Below are 17,806 nucleotides of genomic sequence, written 5' to 3' on the forward strand. Positions count from 1 at the left end.
AAGGCAAGTATATCCTTCCTTAGGTAAGGAGAACAAAACTGTACACTGTACGCCAGGTGTGGTCTCACCAAAGCTCTGTACTATTGCAGCAAGACTTCCTTACTCTTGTACTCCAACCTCCTTGCAATAATCATAGAATCATAGAAGTTACAACATGGAAACAGGCCCTTCGGCCCAACATGTCCATGTCGCCCAGTTTATACCACTAAGCTAGTCCCAATTGCCTGCACTTGGCCCATATCCCTCTATACCCATCTTACCCATGTAACTGTCCAAATGCTTTTTAAAAGACAAAATTGTACCCGCCTCTACTACTGCCTCTGGCAGCTCGTACCAGACACTCACCACCCTTTGAGTGAAAAAATTGCCCCTCTGGACCCTTTTGTATCTCTCCCCTCTCACCTTAAATCTATGCCCCCTCGTTATAGACTCCCCTACCTTTGGGGAAAGATTTTGACTATCTACCTTATCTATGCCCCTCATTATTTTATAGACTTCTATAAGATCACCCCTAAACCTCCTACTCTCCAGGGAAAAAAGTCTCAGTCCATCCAACCTCTCCCTGTAAGTCAAACCATCAAGTCCCGGTAGCATCCTAGTAAATCTTTTCTGCACTCTTTCTAGTTTAATAATATCCTTTCTATAATAGGGTGACCAGAACTGTACACAGTATTCCAAGTGTGGCCTTACTAATGTCTTGTACAACTTCAAATAATGGCCAACATACTATTTGCTTTCCTAATTGCTTGCTGTACCTGCATGTTAACTTTGTCTTTTGTGTACAAGGACACCCACTCTGAACATTTAATAGTTGCTCACCATTTAAAAACTACTCTTTTTCCTATCAAAGTGAATAACCTCACACTTCCCCACATTATACTTCAACTGCCACCTTCTTGCCTACTCACTTAACCTGTCCATATCCCTTTGCAGACTTCATGTCCTCCTCACAGCTTACTTTCCCACCTAGCTTTGTATGGGCAGCAAATTTGGATATATTACACTTGACCCCTTCATCTAAGTCATTGATATGGACTGCAAATAGCTGAGGCCCAAGCATCGATCCCCATGGCACCCCATTAGTTACAACCTGACAACCCGAAAATGACCCGTTTATTCCTTCTGTTTTGTCTGTTAACCAATCCTCAATCCATGCTAATATATTGCCCCATATGCCATGAGCCCTAATCTTGTGTAACAACCTCTTGTGTGGCACCTTAGAGTGCCTTTTGAAAATCCAAATATACTACATCCACTGGTTTCCCCCTTATCTACCCTGCTAGTTACACCCGCAAAAGATTCTAACTGATTTATCAAACACGATTTCTCTTTCATAAAACCATTTTGACCATGTATTATGATTTTCTAAGTGCCCTGTTAATACGTCCTTAATAATAGATTCTAGCATGTTCCCGACTACCGATGTCAGGCTAACTGGCCTGTAGTTCCCTGCTTTCTTTCTCCCTCCTTTCTTAAATAGCTTTGCTACATCTCGGCTGACACTCACTGCACCACAGAGTGTGCTGCACTGTTGGAGATGCTGATCCTCATACGAAACATTAATCCAAGGCCCTGTCAAGGTTCTGTAAAGTTCTATGGCACTACTCAGAGGAACAGGCAGATCACCAGGCATCCTGGCCAACATGCTTCGCTCATCCAATGCCAACAAACACAGATTTGGCTCGCCATTCATCTTGTGGCACTAGAACGTCACCCGACATTACACGCTCAAGTCCTGTTGACACACAAGCGAGGACATTCAATCACTTGCACGTCTACACAGGGGTTCTAAACAAACCTAAATCCAGCAACGAAACAGATTTAGCACACAATAGGTTTTGTACATTTTCTCTTGCTGCACTAATTCAAGAGACTTGCCAAACAAAAAAAATTTCATAAGTACTTAATACAGTACTCAAAACTAAAAACGCAAAATACTGCAGGTGCTGGAAATCTGAAAGATGAAAAATGCTGGAAACAAGTCGAGCAGCACCTGTGGAGAGAACAAAAGTGTGTGTTTCTGGCTTGTACCCTTTCAGAACTTTTCTGAAACAATACAATCCTGCAGTGTTAACTGGTTTGTTCTCCGCAGATGCTGCCTGACCTGCTAAGCGCTTCCAGCATTTTCTGTTTTTGTTTAATACAATACTTACTGCTTCCTTGCAGAGTGCAATCAGCTCAATTCTAACGCTGCTACGCCCTGACAAATTGAGTGATAAATCTCTCTGAATGGTCTACAGCTGCAATATGTAATAAAAATGGAATGTATTCTGAGGATAAAGGGATCAAAGTCACTGTACCACTCCCAATACAAAACAGAAACGTAGCAAATGTCATCTTCATCCAAATTTTCAGGGGTCCTACAAAAACAAATTCAGGAGTTAAAATCTTTCTCGAATTTGCACTGTAGCTCAGATCTAGGCTTTTCTGAAGTGAATATGTTAAATACAGAATTGTGCACAACCAATTCCTCAGGAACCAAGGGAGGGAACACTAGGAGAATGAACCAAGAGTTTGAATTAGACGCCAAAAATTACCACGACTCAGTTTCTAACCCTTGGCTCCAAGAAAACAGATTAATTCCCATTACCTGCAACAATGGATGGTGCAGCGTTACTTCCAGATGCGCTGCACGATGTGCGGGATCTTCATTGCTATCTTGGATTTCCAGGTCCTCCTCAGGAATGGTGTCCCATTTGCCCTGGTGTGCAGCAAGATGATGGACCAACACATATTGTCCGGGCAAGGCCAGGCTAATACTGGTTCTTTTTCCATGGGTGAACTTCAGCCGTCTCCTTTTACACTTCTTTTCGTTGCCGCCCTTGACAACCGGCAAGAGCTTTTCACCCAAAAGACTGTTCAGTACATGGCACTTGGCCCCGCAGTTCTGACCCAGGATCATAATACACGGAAAGCAGCCCACTGTGGCCTGGAGGTACTCCTCTTCATGTCGTGGGAATGATATGCAGCCCAAAGCACCTGGAGGAGAAGCACAACAGAGAAATTAGAAAGATGAGATGTGAGATTATACTAGCAAATTATCCCGGGGGCTGCTCAAAACATTTTTTTTTAAAAATTCATTTTCAGGAAGCAGGCGTCACTGGCAAGGCCAGTATTTATTGCCCATCCCCAGCTGTCCTGAGAAGATGGTGGTGATGGGTGTTCTATACAACTGACTGGCTTGCTTGCTTGGCCACTTCAGAGAGCAATTCGGTGTCAACCATGATGTGTGGACTGGAGTCACAAGTCGGTCAGACCAGGTAAGGACAGCGGTTTCCTTCCCAAAAAAGACATTAGTGAATCAGTTGGGTTTTTATGACACAGCAGACAATATACTGTTCTGCAAGGACAAGAATGTTATACTACGTAAAATACAAAGTATTATTTTGCTGAAGTGTAGCTGTTCTGTCTCTAAGGCTACAAAGTCTAATTGAGATTAAATAAACACCGAGTAAATTCACAGATTAACCAAGAGACTGCAGACATTGTGGCTCTGGTATTGTGTTGCTGGAGAGTTTGTGCATTGCAAAAACTACCTTGGGTCCTTGATACTTTTCAAGTGTGACACAGAAATTTGTATTAGATAGCACGTAGCATCTAAAAAGTGTGATGAATAGAAATGGCATGCATGTCAGAATTTTTTTTTATAATATGGCCATGTGGGTTCAGTTATGATGTCCAAGAAAATACACAAAGTAGAGATGTACATATCCTTTCCTTTATTAGCTCTCTAACCGGCGTATCCACTGCACAATTAGACTTGCATATCAGAAGATGGAATAGTGCATGGGGTAGCATGTGATCTTCTCACCTCCCGAACCCCAGTCTGAAATCAACTCAGACAGATGGCATTAATTGCAAACTGGCTCTCAGTATCCTATATGAAATGAACTTGTGCAACCCAGATTCTAATGGGCAAAGGCCAACAGCACAACAACATCCATAATTCAGCAGAAAGTTTGCCATCTCATTCGGAGCTGCAATATGAACGACAGATGCAGGAAGAAGAAAAATACATTTGCGCAGAAGATGTTTTTTATCACTTTATTGAGACCCATAATGGGTGGGGGGGGGTTTACTTTGCACCATGACCTGTTATTCTTAATCTCTGGATTTTCAATACCGGCACTCAGCCAACAAAAAGTGCCCACCCCCAGCATTGACATCCATCATAAGCATCAAACTCATCAAAAAAAAAGAAAATAAAAAATTTTAGGTTGGTCCTGCTGCACACCACACTGGTGTGTACCAATCCAGTACTGAGCAAAATGATTAACACAAACTTGATAAGCATTGAGCAGCAGGGCAGCGCATCTTAATGAGCCTCATTTACTTTTTCATCTTCATTTATTGTATCAGCCCAGCTTGGTTGGTGCCACTCTTCACTTATCTCTCAATTTTGTGGCTTCAAGCTCCACTCTGACTGACATTTCAGTGCAGTAATGAGGGAGTGCTGCATTGTTGGAGGAGCCATCCTTTAGATGAAACGTTGAACTGTCCAGTGGAGGTTAAAAATCCCTTGATTCTTTGCGAAAAAGTAGAAAGTTCTCCCACTGTCCTGACTAACATTTTTCTTTCAAACATCAACAAAAAAAAAATCAACTTAGCTGTTTGGGACCTTGCTGTGCGCAAAATGTCTGCTAAATTCCTCTGGTAGCAACAGCTGCCATACCACAAAGTAATTAATTGTATGTTAAGCACTTTGGGATGTCGAGAGATGTGATAAGGTGTTAAATAAATGCAAGTCTTTCCTGAATTACTTTTAATGACCATAAATAACTGAGATCTGTTGAAAATTAATACCTAAATCATGTTGTGCACTCTATTCTGCATGGAAAGGGAGTTTTGATTTTCACTAAATGCAGAAGTTACTTCAAAACATTCCAATGACTCACAGCTTAGCAAGAGCTTCCAACCTCAAAAATATTGCATACATTTCACACAGCATCAACTTTAGAAATGATCAAATGAGGGAGCACATATCAGAATCCAAGTATTTGGTTCATTAGATCGAAATGACCACTTTATAGCATAGCATGCAATTGAATCAGACTATTTTACAGAGCCCAATAGCTTCCTGTACCAGTAATGTCTGTTCAACATGGACTGTGAAATTGTCCTGCCATCCTTTGCAAACAAGCCATGTGCTACAAACCTAGATACAACAATAGTTCGACTACCAATCCAGGCTAGGATTTAGACTCTACCATCACCTAAACTTGATTTTGGTGGGTGGGGGGGGGGGAGGAGAATTTGCCAGATCACTGAAAATATGGCACACAAGCAAGAAATGTTGCTGGCAGTATCCATAGAAATCTCCATGGACTGGGTAGTCCCATTCTACTGATCGGGGGAAGAAAGTAGGCAAATGGTTGCAGGTGAGGTGTTTAGAAACCCACACTTCAGCACGTGTCTAGAAACAAACAGTGCTTAAATTATCTATGAAATGACCTGAGTCATCTTTGCTTAACTAGAGTTCAGGGTTCTCCACGTGGCAAAGTGTATAAATAGTGACTAATTAAGGGACTGAGCAAATTCTAACACTAGTGATAGATTATCCCCACAAGGCTTCATGGATCTTAATTTAGATGCACACAAAAAAATGCCTTAATGTTCTGATATCTAATGTATCAGAAATAAATATAATTTAATATTTTATTTGATAGAAAGGTCACCATACTCAGGAGTGGGCATCATGAAGCTTGGTAGAGTGGGAACTAGTTTAAAAATATTCTGTGCAACAAATTTCAAAAGAGGTATTGGTAAAACCGCATAACAATACAATAACTTTAATATGTCTTGGAATCATTTCAAACATACAGGGTTGGAGGGGAAAACTGCAAGATCTTTGGCCTCAATCCAGAGCAATACTCATTTTCTACACTCCTCCCCCAATAGCAGTGACTTGTGCTAGGGTACGGTCACAAACACCTGCAATGTTTTGGTACTTTACTCAAGAGGCCACTCTTTTTTACCCCGTGCAAGTTCAGACGGCGAGCATTGGCAGGCCTTTCATTCACGGAGAGCTTCAGAGCCAAACCAAGTAATGTCCTCGATCAATATCCACTTGTGTCTTTTCCAGCAGAGGTCATGGGTGGGAACCCTGGTTGATTTGCTCCCTGTCCCTGATCCAGGGATTGTACAACCCAATATGCTCAACTAATACAGCATAGGCTGAAGATTGAACAATCAATATCCTTTCCTTTTGCATCCAAATCCATTTCAGGTTTCTTTGAATGTTTTGAATGCGTGAAGAGCAGGTGCTTATGAGCTTGGAAGAGTCACTGGAGCACCATAATGTGTGAGGGAGCTGAATTCACACACCTGTCCATACAGCTGGAATTTTGTCATCATTTAACACCCTCGGAGAAGGAAGGTGTTGCTGCTAACATCCACTTCACTAAACACAAACTAACCGACAGATTAAATCATTAGTCCCATTACACATGTCTGGTGACCTACTGCATGTCCACTTGCTTCATCTTCCTCATCCCCATCAAGTTCCTGAAGCATGTACTCTTGTTAGAGAATGATTACAGAGGCACTAAACATCTGCCAGTACCCTGTGCAAGTAGCCATTTTTCATGTAAAAGCCCAGATGCTGAGTGCCAGCATTTGACTATGGGGTGCTTCATCCAATAATGACATGCGTGCACTTATAAGGCAGCAATCAGGTGCAGATTTTCCATGCGTAGGGTATGTGTGGATATATTTAGATACAGATGGGATATATACAAATATAGGATATATTAGATTTATATAGAATATATAGTGGTGTATATAGGAGAGAGATAGATAGATACATACATACATACAGAGAGAGTTAGATCTCAAGTCCACAATGCCACTGACTATACTCAGCAATTACAATTAACTCAATCTTAGTTGCTCTAAAAAAACTAACTTATGATCCTCAATCAAGACTCAAGTCATATGACCATCACGAGTCTAGGAACTGGAATTGATATTACAAAGAGGATGAAAATGTAATGAAGACCATCACTATTCCTTCCCCTGATGACTGTGGCATCATAGTAATGCGACTAATGGAACTAAATTTGATCCCATGCTCAAAAATTCACACAACCTCTGTGACGACACGAGCTTCTCCGGATATTGCTTCTTGCACCCAACACAAAGGCCTGCTTCCTATGAACTGAAACAAGATTTTCCGCACAAAATAAAGAGGGCTAAGCATGCCCTGGATGAACAATGAACCCGTTTATTGAACTTTGGAGTACGCACAGGATTCCCACGGCACTTGGAGGTGATCAGTCAAGCCAGACACCTTTATAACAGATTAAACAACCAAACAGATTTACTCAAATAGTCATTCAGAGAAACAAGCAGTGCAGAGTTTGTGAGGTTATAAACAGATTACAATACTTCACTTAAAACTTACAGTCCCTGTTGCAAAACACTAAAATGTCTCTAAATTTTCATACATCAAGTCAAGATGCATCAATAGTCCCAAAACAAGAAAATCCAACAAAAAATGAGTGAGGGGGAGAAATAGGGCTGATTTTGGAGGAAGGCTGAGGGAGGAAGAAGACGTGACTCCAGTTTGATTTTTTGGGGGATCTCGTTGCTAGGGCAAATGATTTGCCCAGAATGCTCCAATCACTTGACCTGTTCATTTGTAACTAAAAAGAAAGCACAATCACTTTAACCTAGTGCCACTTGAAAAATAAAAAAGGAACTTACCTGCAGAGACTGCTCAATAAAGCAAAAGGACATCATGCTTCTGATTTATATATTGTTTCTGTAGCGAGAGGAGCAGCAATACATCGGGGGTTTGGTCCAACTTGGCTCAACACACATTGAAGGGGAAATTCAACTGAATTCTCAAACTTGACAACTCTGTAGAGGGTCTAAAAATAGCAAGCTGTTGAGGCAGGGGGTCAATTGAAAATTTCAAAAAAACTGAGATTGATAGATTTTTGTTAGGTAACGGTATTAAAGGTTATGGAATCAAGGCGGGTTGATGGATTTAAGATACAGATCAGCCATGATCTAACTGAATGACGGAACAGACTCGAGGGGCTGAATGGCCTACTCCTGTTCCGATGTTATTGGCTTTCAAATGGCAAGCTCTTGTAATCAGACTTGAGGGAACGATATAAAAGCGATTTTACATTTGGCACTGCTGTAATTCAGCCTGTGTAGGAGCACTGTTGCGTGTTGGCTCCCCAGGTTCCAATCACTAAAACCAGCTCTCACCTCAATGGCGGTAGAATTGCAGTACAGTTCTGTTAGGAAAAAGGAGCTGGTTTCACCACCGTCAACTCAGGAAGCTGCCTCACGGACGTTGCTATTACATGATTTAAACTGAACAAGAGCCAAACGTATAAAACACCTTCACAGTAAAACTATAACCAATGGAAAGCGAACTTGAAAAAAAGTCCCCAATGATCAAACTGGTCACAAAGTTTAATCTTAATTTTTCAGCTTTGTAATGTTGACTGAGAGTTGAATATCCCGTCAGCACTTTATTAAGTCAAATAATAACCAGCATATGATTACATCATCAAAGAACCTATTTGGAGTTCTTTGAGGATGTAACTAGTAGAATAGATAAGGGGGAAACCAGTGGATGTGGTGCATTTGGATTTTCAGAAGGCTTTCGATAAAGTCCCACACAGGAGTTTGGTGAACAAAGTTCGAGCACGTGGAATTGGGGGTAATATACTGGCATGGATCGAGAATTGGTTAACAGACAGAAAACAGGAGGAATAAGCTGGGCTTTTTCAGGTTGGCAGACTGTGACTAGTGGGGTACCGCAGGGATCGGTGCTTGGGCCCCAGCTATTCACAATCTACATCAATGATTTCGATGAGGGGACCAAATGTAATATTTCCAAGTTTGCTGATAACAAAACTAGGTGGGAATGTGAGTTCTGAGGAACATGCAAAGAGGCTTCAAGGGGATAAAGACAGCCTAAGTGAGTGGGCAACAACATGGCAGATGGAATATAATATGGAAAAATGTGAAGTTATCCACTTTGGTAGGAAACACAAATGCAGAGTATTTTTTTTAATGGTGAGACAAGAGAGTCTAACCAACTCCCCTTGACATTCAACGGCATTACCATTGCCGAATCCCCCACCAACATCCTGGGGGGTCACCATTAACCAGAAACTTAACTGGACCAGCCAAGTAAATACTGTGGCTACAAGAGCAGGTCAGAGGCTGGGTATTCTGTGGCGAGTGACTCACCTCCTGACTCCCCAAAGCCTTTCCACCATCTACAAGGCACAAGTCAGGAGTGTGATGGAATACTTTCCACTTGCCTGGATGAGTGCAGCTCCAACAACACTCAAGAAGCTCGACATCATCCAAGACAAAGCAGCCTGCTTGATTGGCACCCCATCCACCCACTTAAACATTCACTGCCTTCACCACCAGCGCACAGTGGTTGCAGTGTGTACCATCCACAGGATGCATTGCAGCAACTTGCCAAGACTTCTTTCACAGCACCTCCCAAACCCGCGACCTCTACCACCTCGAAGGACAAGAGCAGCAGGTACATGGGAACAACACCAGCTGCACGTTCCTCTCCAAGTCACAAACCATCCCGACTTGGAAATATATCACCGTTCCTTCATCGTCGCTGGGTCAAAATCCTGGAACTCCCTTCCTAACAGCACTGTGGGAGAACCTTCACCACACGGATTGCAGCGGTGGCTCACCCCCACCTTCTCAAGGGCAATTAGGGATAGGCAATAAATGCCAGCCTCGCCAGCGACGCCCACATCCCATGAACGAATAAAAAAAGTTGATGTTCAAAGGGACCTGGGTGTCCTTGGACATGAGTCAATGAAAGCTAACATGCTGCAAGCAGTTAGGAAGGCAAATGGTATGTTGGCCTTTATTACAAACGGATTTGAGTACAAGAGTAAAGATGCCTTACTGCAATTATATAGGGCCTTGGTGAGACCGCACCTGGAGAATTGTGTTCAATTTTGGTCTCCTTAACTAAGGATACATTTACCATAGAGGTAGTGCAACGAAGGTTCACCAAACTGATTCCTGGGATGGCGGGATTGTCGTATGAGGAGAGATTGAGTAGACGAGGCCTATATTCTCTAGAGTTTAGAAGAATGAGAGATGATCTCATTGAAACATACAAAATTCTTACAGGGCTTGACAGAGCTAGATGCAGGGAGGATGCTCCCCCTGGCTGGGGAGTCTAGAACCAGAAGTCTCAGTCTCAGAATAAGGGGTAGGCCATTTAGGATGGAGATGAGGAGAAATTTCTTCACTCAGGGGGTGGTGAATCTTTGGAATTCTCGACCTCAGGGGGCTGTGGAGGCTCAGTCATTGAGTACATTCAAAACAGAGATTGATGGATTTCTAGATATTAAAGGCATCAAGGAATATGGGGATAGTGCAGGAAAAATGGTGTTGAGGTAGAAGATCAGCCATGATCTTGTTGAATGGCTGAGCAGGCTCGAGGACCCGGATGACCTACACCTGCTCCTAATTTCTTATGTTCTTATATGGACTGGTTATTTTCAATGAGGAAAATAGTTGTCTAGAATTATTGCATTTTTCTTGGTCAACAAGACTATTGCTGCAATTGTACTACACTACATTAGTCTGGTAGTTGCACAAGCTGGCTCAAAGCCAGAAGCCCCCGATTTATACGGACAGCTGTGAATCATACTTTAACACATGGAGAAGGTCGTGGGTTCTAACACCACTTCAAAATTCAGCACACAATCCAAGCAGACACTTCAGTGCAGTGGGAGCGCTGCATTGTCTGTGGTGCTGTCTTTCAAACAAGACGTCAAACTCGGGCCCCATCTGCCTATTTATGTGAACATAAAAGACCCCACAGCACAATTCACAGAATAAGGACTTGTCCCAGTCTCCTGGCCAATATTCCTCCTCCAGCCAACACCACCAAAAGACAGATCAACTGGTCTTGTATCTCATTTATTGTTTCTGGGACCCTGCAGGGCACAAATTGACTGCTACATTTGCCCATGTATGAACAGTGACCGTACAGCAAAAGTAATTTGTTGGTTGTGAAGCACTATGACACATTCCCAAGGACATGGGAAAGGTGGCATGGAAATGCAAATTCTTCCTTTCATAGTACTGTAACTGTATCCTAAAATGAAAATCAAATTTCTTATTTCAACTATACAGCTTCCACGAAACAAAGTTCGAGAGACAGGAATGACTCCCAACTAACAAAGGTTACTTCAAAGACACTGCCTGCTAGTTTGTAACTGTTCGATAGACGTTGGAATAGATGAATAAAGTCTCGACTGGCATTCAAGGCCCAGTTTGTTATTTCACAACATTTCTCCTGAGTTGAGAGAAATGAAAACAGTGGCATTTTGAAACAGAAGTTGTTGGGGAAAAAAATCCTGAAGAGAATAGAATTACAAAATGGAAAGCAAAAAAAAATTATATTTTTGACTTAGTCCTTCCCCCCACCATTAAAATAAGACAAATGTAAAAGCAAAAGAAATAGGCTAAAGTTAGGACAATGTCTTTTCAACACTAATGCCATCATTTTACCTCACCACAAATTCTGCTCCCTCCCCACCAACTCTCAGGCTGATCTGTGCCATTCTTAATCTGATGTGGAGATGCCGGTGATGGACTGGGGTTGACAATTGTAAACAATTTTACAACACCAAGTTATAGTCCAGCAATTTTAAAATAAAATTGCTGGACTATAACTTGGTGTTGTAAAATTGTTTACAATTCTTAATCTGTGCCCTGTTCAATCCCAAACTGAGTTTTAGACCCCAGATCCCATTGTCGACCAACACCTCCGCCCCTCGAGCCCTTATATACACACCTTTGTCACCTCAACTACCTCCGACACTCTCCTGGCTGGCTGAGCATCCTCTGCAAATTCCGGGACACTGCTGTGCTCGTCTCACACTAAATCCCATCTCTCCCATCACACGAGACAATACAATTTCTAGCATTAAAAGCAACTTGAATGTCATTACCAGCACTCCGACCACATGCACTTCCATGAATGCACATAGCTCAGTTTTCTTTAGCGAGCGAGTAATCGAGTTCCCACTACAATTGAGGTCTGCTGAACAGTCTCAGGCCGTCTCCTGTAGTATAATTGAATCCGATCTCTTCAATCCACAAACTAACATCCAAAGCAAGATCTGGACACTAGACACCATCCACTTAATTGTAAATAAAACATCCATTTATCTATTACGTCGGTTTCAAAAACTTAGTGTTTGAGCCCAAGAAGAAATTTTAGTTGGGAGTCTTGTTCACTTGTTCCTAATGAGTAGATGTCCATAGACAGCTATAAAGTATATACATTTGAGACAAACAAAGTTCAATATTCTCAGGTATAGTTCAATGGTGGGTCAAAGATCAGATGGCTCCCATTGAAATAGTTACCTGTTCCTCTGTTCATTCAATGGCTCTGTATTACTTTGTATTGATACATACAAGATGGCCCAATGATCAGTTCAACTAGTGACCACTTCCTTTTTACCTCATTAATGACCCTGAAGATTTGATTTTACATTTGTCCAATTCTGCTTTAAAGTAATTTCTAATCATCCCTTCTGGTTCTCTTCCCTCCACAATAAGCTTTTTTTCCTTGGTGATGTAATCTCCCTTTTCCTCTCTCCTCTCCTGAAGGCACTGATTCTTGCTTGGGTACAGTAGCAAAAGTGCTGGTAGCTGCTCGATATTTCACCCAAGTGTCCATTCTTCACTTGCAAGCCGAGGCAATAAGGCAAGAAAGCAGAGCCCAATCCTGTCTTCACCTACGCAATTTCCACCGTGCGTCACTGGACGGTGATGGAGAGCGGGAGGCCTTCCCTCTCCCTGGCCCAGGGACACAGACGAAATGGATCATCCTTTATTGATGGCATTGCTGAGATCAGCTAACTGAGCCGAGGCCAGGAATCAAGCCAAAGGTCCGTTTGGTTTTTATGATTTGGTGCTGTGTCAGACAGTGAGCTAATCATGTTTGCCCCTGAATTACATGCTGTCTGTTAAATGGAATCAGTTTACAGATAAATGCTCAGTCACCAAATCTTAATCTTGCACAAGTGAGTGGGAACCTGGCAGCATTAAACATCATCAACAATTTGGCAGCTGTCAGTGGTAGAATAACGACCAGCAAATTAAACAGTACGTTAAAGCACAACCAAGAGAAAAATGAACAAGTGTTTACATAGCACCATATCATGTCCCAATCAACCAACAAACTACTTTTGAAGTGCGGTCATTGTTGGTTTATCAGTCAAGTTTTCAGAGTTCACCTAGAAAGGAATTATGTGGTAGAAGACAAAACTTTTCCACTTCTGTGCAATTTCCAGAACTGGGGGAAACAAGCAGCCTGTTCCCTGGGGTTTTCCTACAAAATTCCATTCACTCATCTCTGGCCTACTGTCGGGAACACTATTCCTGACTCCGTCCATCTTGCAACATCTCCCCCCATCTTTATGTCTTGTCAAAACCCATCTTTTGGACCATGCTTATTGTCACCTGTCCCACTATTGCTCAGCACTGTTTCTCCTCAGTGAAACACCTTGCAGCATTTACCACGCTATGTAAACACAAGCTGAAGAAATAAAAGACCTTCAATTCCCAACATCTTGTGAAAACTCAAACACATAAATGTTATAAAACGCTGGAGAGATGATGCTCGAAGCAGCTTTTCAATTTTCAAATACGCAAATCGATGCTTTTTTTTTGCAATAATGCAGATCACAATAAGGCTTTCAGTTTACACTAGAAAAAAATAAATTAATGAGTGGAAAAATGCACATCTACACAGATTCCCCAAACTGGTGGAATTCTGAACTCAGCCTGCTGACAGTGATGGGTATCTAGTGGGGAAGAGGGGGCAAAAAAAGTCACGAGATGTCAGCTTGGCTCAGTGGCAGCACTCTGACCTCAGAGTCATAAGATTGTGGGTTCAAGCCCCATTCCAGGAGTTGAGCAGATAATCTAGGCTGACAAATCAATGCAGTACTGAGGGAGTTTTGCATTGTTGGAGGTGTCGTCTTTCGCATGAGACATGACATTGGAGGTCCTGTCTGTCTGTTCAGGCGGTCATAAAAGATCTCATAGCACTATTTAATGAATAGAGGAGGAATTGTCCTCTGCTCTCCTGGCCAACATTTATTCCTGAACCATTGTGACAAAATGTGAACTGCTGTCCTTTGATTTTTGTATAATCTGAAGTACTTGTGGCCAAAATGCAGGCTGCTCTCTCTGCATTAGATTTTTTAAAATGAGGGACAAACACAGTAGAAATGCCAGACGATTTATCAGACAAATGCAATGTAATTTGGTGTCAAAACAAGCAGGTTGTGCATGAGGGTGCCAAGAAGTAACATTTGCACCAGACAAGTGCCAGGCAATGACCATCTCCAACAAGAGTCCAATCACCTGCCCTTGACATTCAACGGCATTACCATCGCCGAATACCCCACCATCAACATCCTGGGGCAAACCATTGACCAGAAACTAAACTGGACCAGCCACATCAATACTCTGGCCACAAGAGCAGGTCAGAGGCTGGGTATTCTGCAGCAAGTGACTTACCTCCCGACTCCCCAAAGCCTTTCCACCATCTACAAGACACAAGTCAGGAGTGTGATGGAATACTCTCCACTTGCCTGGATGAGTGCAGCTCCAACAACACTCAAGAAGCTCAACACCATCCAGAACAAAGCAGCCCGCTTTGTTGGCACCCCATCCACCACCCTAAACATTCACTCCCTCCACCATCGGCGCACTGCGGCTGCAGAGTGCACCATCTACAAGATGCACTGCAGCAACTCACCAAGATTTCTTCGACAGCACCTCCCAAACCACGGCCTCTACCACCTAGAAGGACAAGGGTAGCAGACGCATGGGAACGCCACCACCTGCACGTTCCCCTCCAAGTCACACACCAAACTGACTTCGAAATATATCGCTGTTCCGTCATTTTCGCTGGGTCAAAATCCTGGAACTCCCGACCTACCAGCACTTTGGGAGAACCTTCATCACGCGGACTGCAGCGGTTCAAGAAGGCGACTCGCCACCACCTTCTCAAGGGCAATTAGGGATGGGCAATAAATGCTGACCTTGCCAGCAACGCCCACGTTCCATGAATAAAAAAACAAGCAGGTTATTGTACATGAAGGTGTCAAAGAATTGCTGGCTAAGGTATTAAAGCTGTTAACATTTTGATTGCCTGCTGGTGCAAAGATTTTTTTAAATTCACCATGTCACTGCACAAGATGGAAACGGTGAGAGCTCTGCGAGAAAAATCTTTGTAGCACCAGAGTGTCTTTAAGAACTTGCCAAGAGGAGCTGGTATGATTTCAGACTATCTTTAACAGTCAACCCAGTTTGTATCTAGTGCAAATCTGATCATTACACTGCAGAGCACCTTGGTGGTGTTGCTTTACTTTCTGTGTATCATTTTGCCTGTAGATAAACCTTAATGGTAGCTTCAGCTTGTACATAGTGATCCAGAGGTTTATTACTGTCCCTGTATACACTGGCCCAGAGGTGGACTATTTCCCACCATCTAAGGCGATAGGAGAATGTGGTGGGCATGTGTGCTCCAATGAGCAAATTAAAAGAAAAAGGACAAATTTATATCGCGCCTTCCATGACCTCAGGACGCCCCAAAGCACTTTACAGCCAATGAAGTATTACTGAATTGTAGTCGTTGTTGTAATGTAGGGAACAGCAGTCAATTTGCGCTTAGCAAGGTCCCACAAACAGTAATGAAATAAATGACCAAATGATCTTTTTAGTGACGTTGGTTGATGGATAAATATGGCCACCAGGGAGAACTCCCCTGCTCTTCTTCGAAATAGCTCCATGGGATCTTTTATGTCCATCTCAGAGGGCAGACGGAGCCTCAGTTTAAAGTCTCATCCGAAAGGTGGCACCTGACAGTGCAGCACGCCCTCAGCAATGCGCTGAAATGTCGGCCTAGATTACACGCTCAAGTCTCTGCAGTGGGACACCTTATAACTCAGAGGTGAGAGTACTACCAACTAAGCCACAGCTGACCACCCTGTTGTATCTGGGCTACACTAACCCAAGCTGGTAAAGAATAAAAAGACACTGGTATCAATTCGTAGGAGACTCAGTCTTCTCATGGGCACCCATGATTCAGCTATTTACACAAGCGAAAGTGTTGGAAAAAGTCCAAATCATGGCACCTCATTAACTGACCTTCCAGTAACAATGCTCCAGGGGGTATAACAGTAAGCACGTCAAACAATGTTTGAAAAACAAGCGCTCATGTCACTAATTATATGTCACGACAACTATGTATTAGCATACACAACTGGGACTGGTAGTTTACACAAAATAAGCCACTTGTGTCATTGCCAGCATAACTCATTCATACCTGCAGAACTCATGGCTTAGTCTGCAAACCAGGCTAACAGGTATCTTTCATGTAGCCGACATGCTAAAACAGGACCCCGTTTGCAAAAGGAAGTTCTGTCTGCAGTGTTTCAGCAGAAGAACATAACCCAAGTGATTTCAGCTGTCAATCGTCTCAATTACAGAAATATAGACAAGGGACATAAGCAAATCCCTACAGGCCTCACTTAAGGATCACGAGGGAGCAACATGCATTCAATACAAAACATACTGATGCACCAATAATTCAGTTCTCCTGGAAACAGAACCTCTTTTGTGTCAGTCACCATCTCTTCAACCACTGATTTTAATGATGGGTGGGGAGATGAAGCATTGTGGATTTTCCACAATTAGTTATCCTGATATACAACAATTGGCTTGCTATAGTTTACTGATATATAACATCACACTGCCCCCTTCCTATAATATAACTTTCATTTATATAGGACCTTTAATGTAATAAAACGTCCCAAGACGCTTCACAGGAGCATTATCAAACAAAGTTTGACACCGAGCCACAAAAGGAGATATTAGAACAGGTGACCAAAAGCTTGGTTAAAGAGGTAGATTTTAAGCAGCGCTCTGAAGGACAGAGAGGTTGAGAGGTTTAGGGAGGGAATTCCAGAGCTTCGGGCCTAGGCAGCTGAAGGCACGGCCGCCAATGGTGGAGCAAAGGAAATCCGGCATGCGCAAGGGACCAGAATTGGAGGAGCGCAGAGATCTAAGGTTTTAGAGCTGGAGAACATTAGAGATAAGGAGAGAAGCCATGGAGGGATTTGAACACAAGGATGAGAATTTTAAATTCCAGTTGTTGCTAGACTGGGAGTCAATGCAGGTCAGCGAGCACAGGGGTGGTGGGCGAATGGGACTTGGTATGAGTTAGGATACGGGCAGCAAAGTTTCGGATGAGGTCAATTTTAGAGGGTGGCAAGTGGCACAATACAGCACACTGCCCACTTCCAATCGTATTCTAGGAACATAGGAACAGGAGTAGGCCATTCAGCCCCTCGTGCCTGCTCCGCCATTTGATAAGATCATGGCTGATCTGTGATCTAACTCCATATACCTGCCTTTGGCCCATATCCCTTAATACCTTTGGTTGCCAAAAAGCTATCTATCTCAGATTTAAATTTAGCAATTGAGCTAGTGTCAATTGCCATTTGCGGAAGAGAGTTCCAAACTTCTACCACCCTTGTGTAGAAATGTTTTCTAATCTCCCTCCTGAAAGGTCTGGCTCTAATTTTTAGACTGTGCCCCCAACTCCTAAAATCCCCAACCAGCGGAAATAGTTTCTCTCTATCCACCCCATCTGTTCCCCTTAATATCCTATAAACTTTGATCAGATCACCCTTAACCTTCGAAACTCCAGAGAATACAACCCCAATTTGTGTAATCTCTCCTCGTAGCTTAACCCTTG

At 42.8% G+C, this 17,806-nt stretch overlaps 1 protein-coding gene across 2 annotated transcripts in view; it reads right to left on the reverse strand.

The window, feature by feature from the left end:
* The window catches only part of dstyk (dual serine/threonine and tyrosine protein kinase), a 76,081-nt gene that overhangs the window by 50,346 nt on the left and 7,929 nt on the right, over positions 1-17,806 (reverse strand). For both annotated transcript variants that reach the window (XM_068007665.1, XM_068007664.1), the window contains exon 2: positions 2,591-2,979. In XM_068007665.1, the coding sequence (XP_067863766.1) occupies positions 2,591-2,979 (389 nt within the window). The remainder of the gene's footprint in view (positions 1-2,590; positions 2,980-17,806) is intronic.

Source organism: Heptranchias perlo, chromosome 27 (genome assembly GCF_035084215.1).
Source record: "Heptranchias perlo isolate sHepPer1 chromosome 27, sHepPer1.hap1, whole genome shotgun sequence".
Classification (NCBI taxonomy): Eukaryota; Metazoa; Chordata; class Chondrichthyes; order Hexanchiformes; family Hexanchidae; genus Heptranchias; species Heptranchias perlo.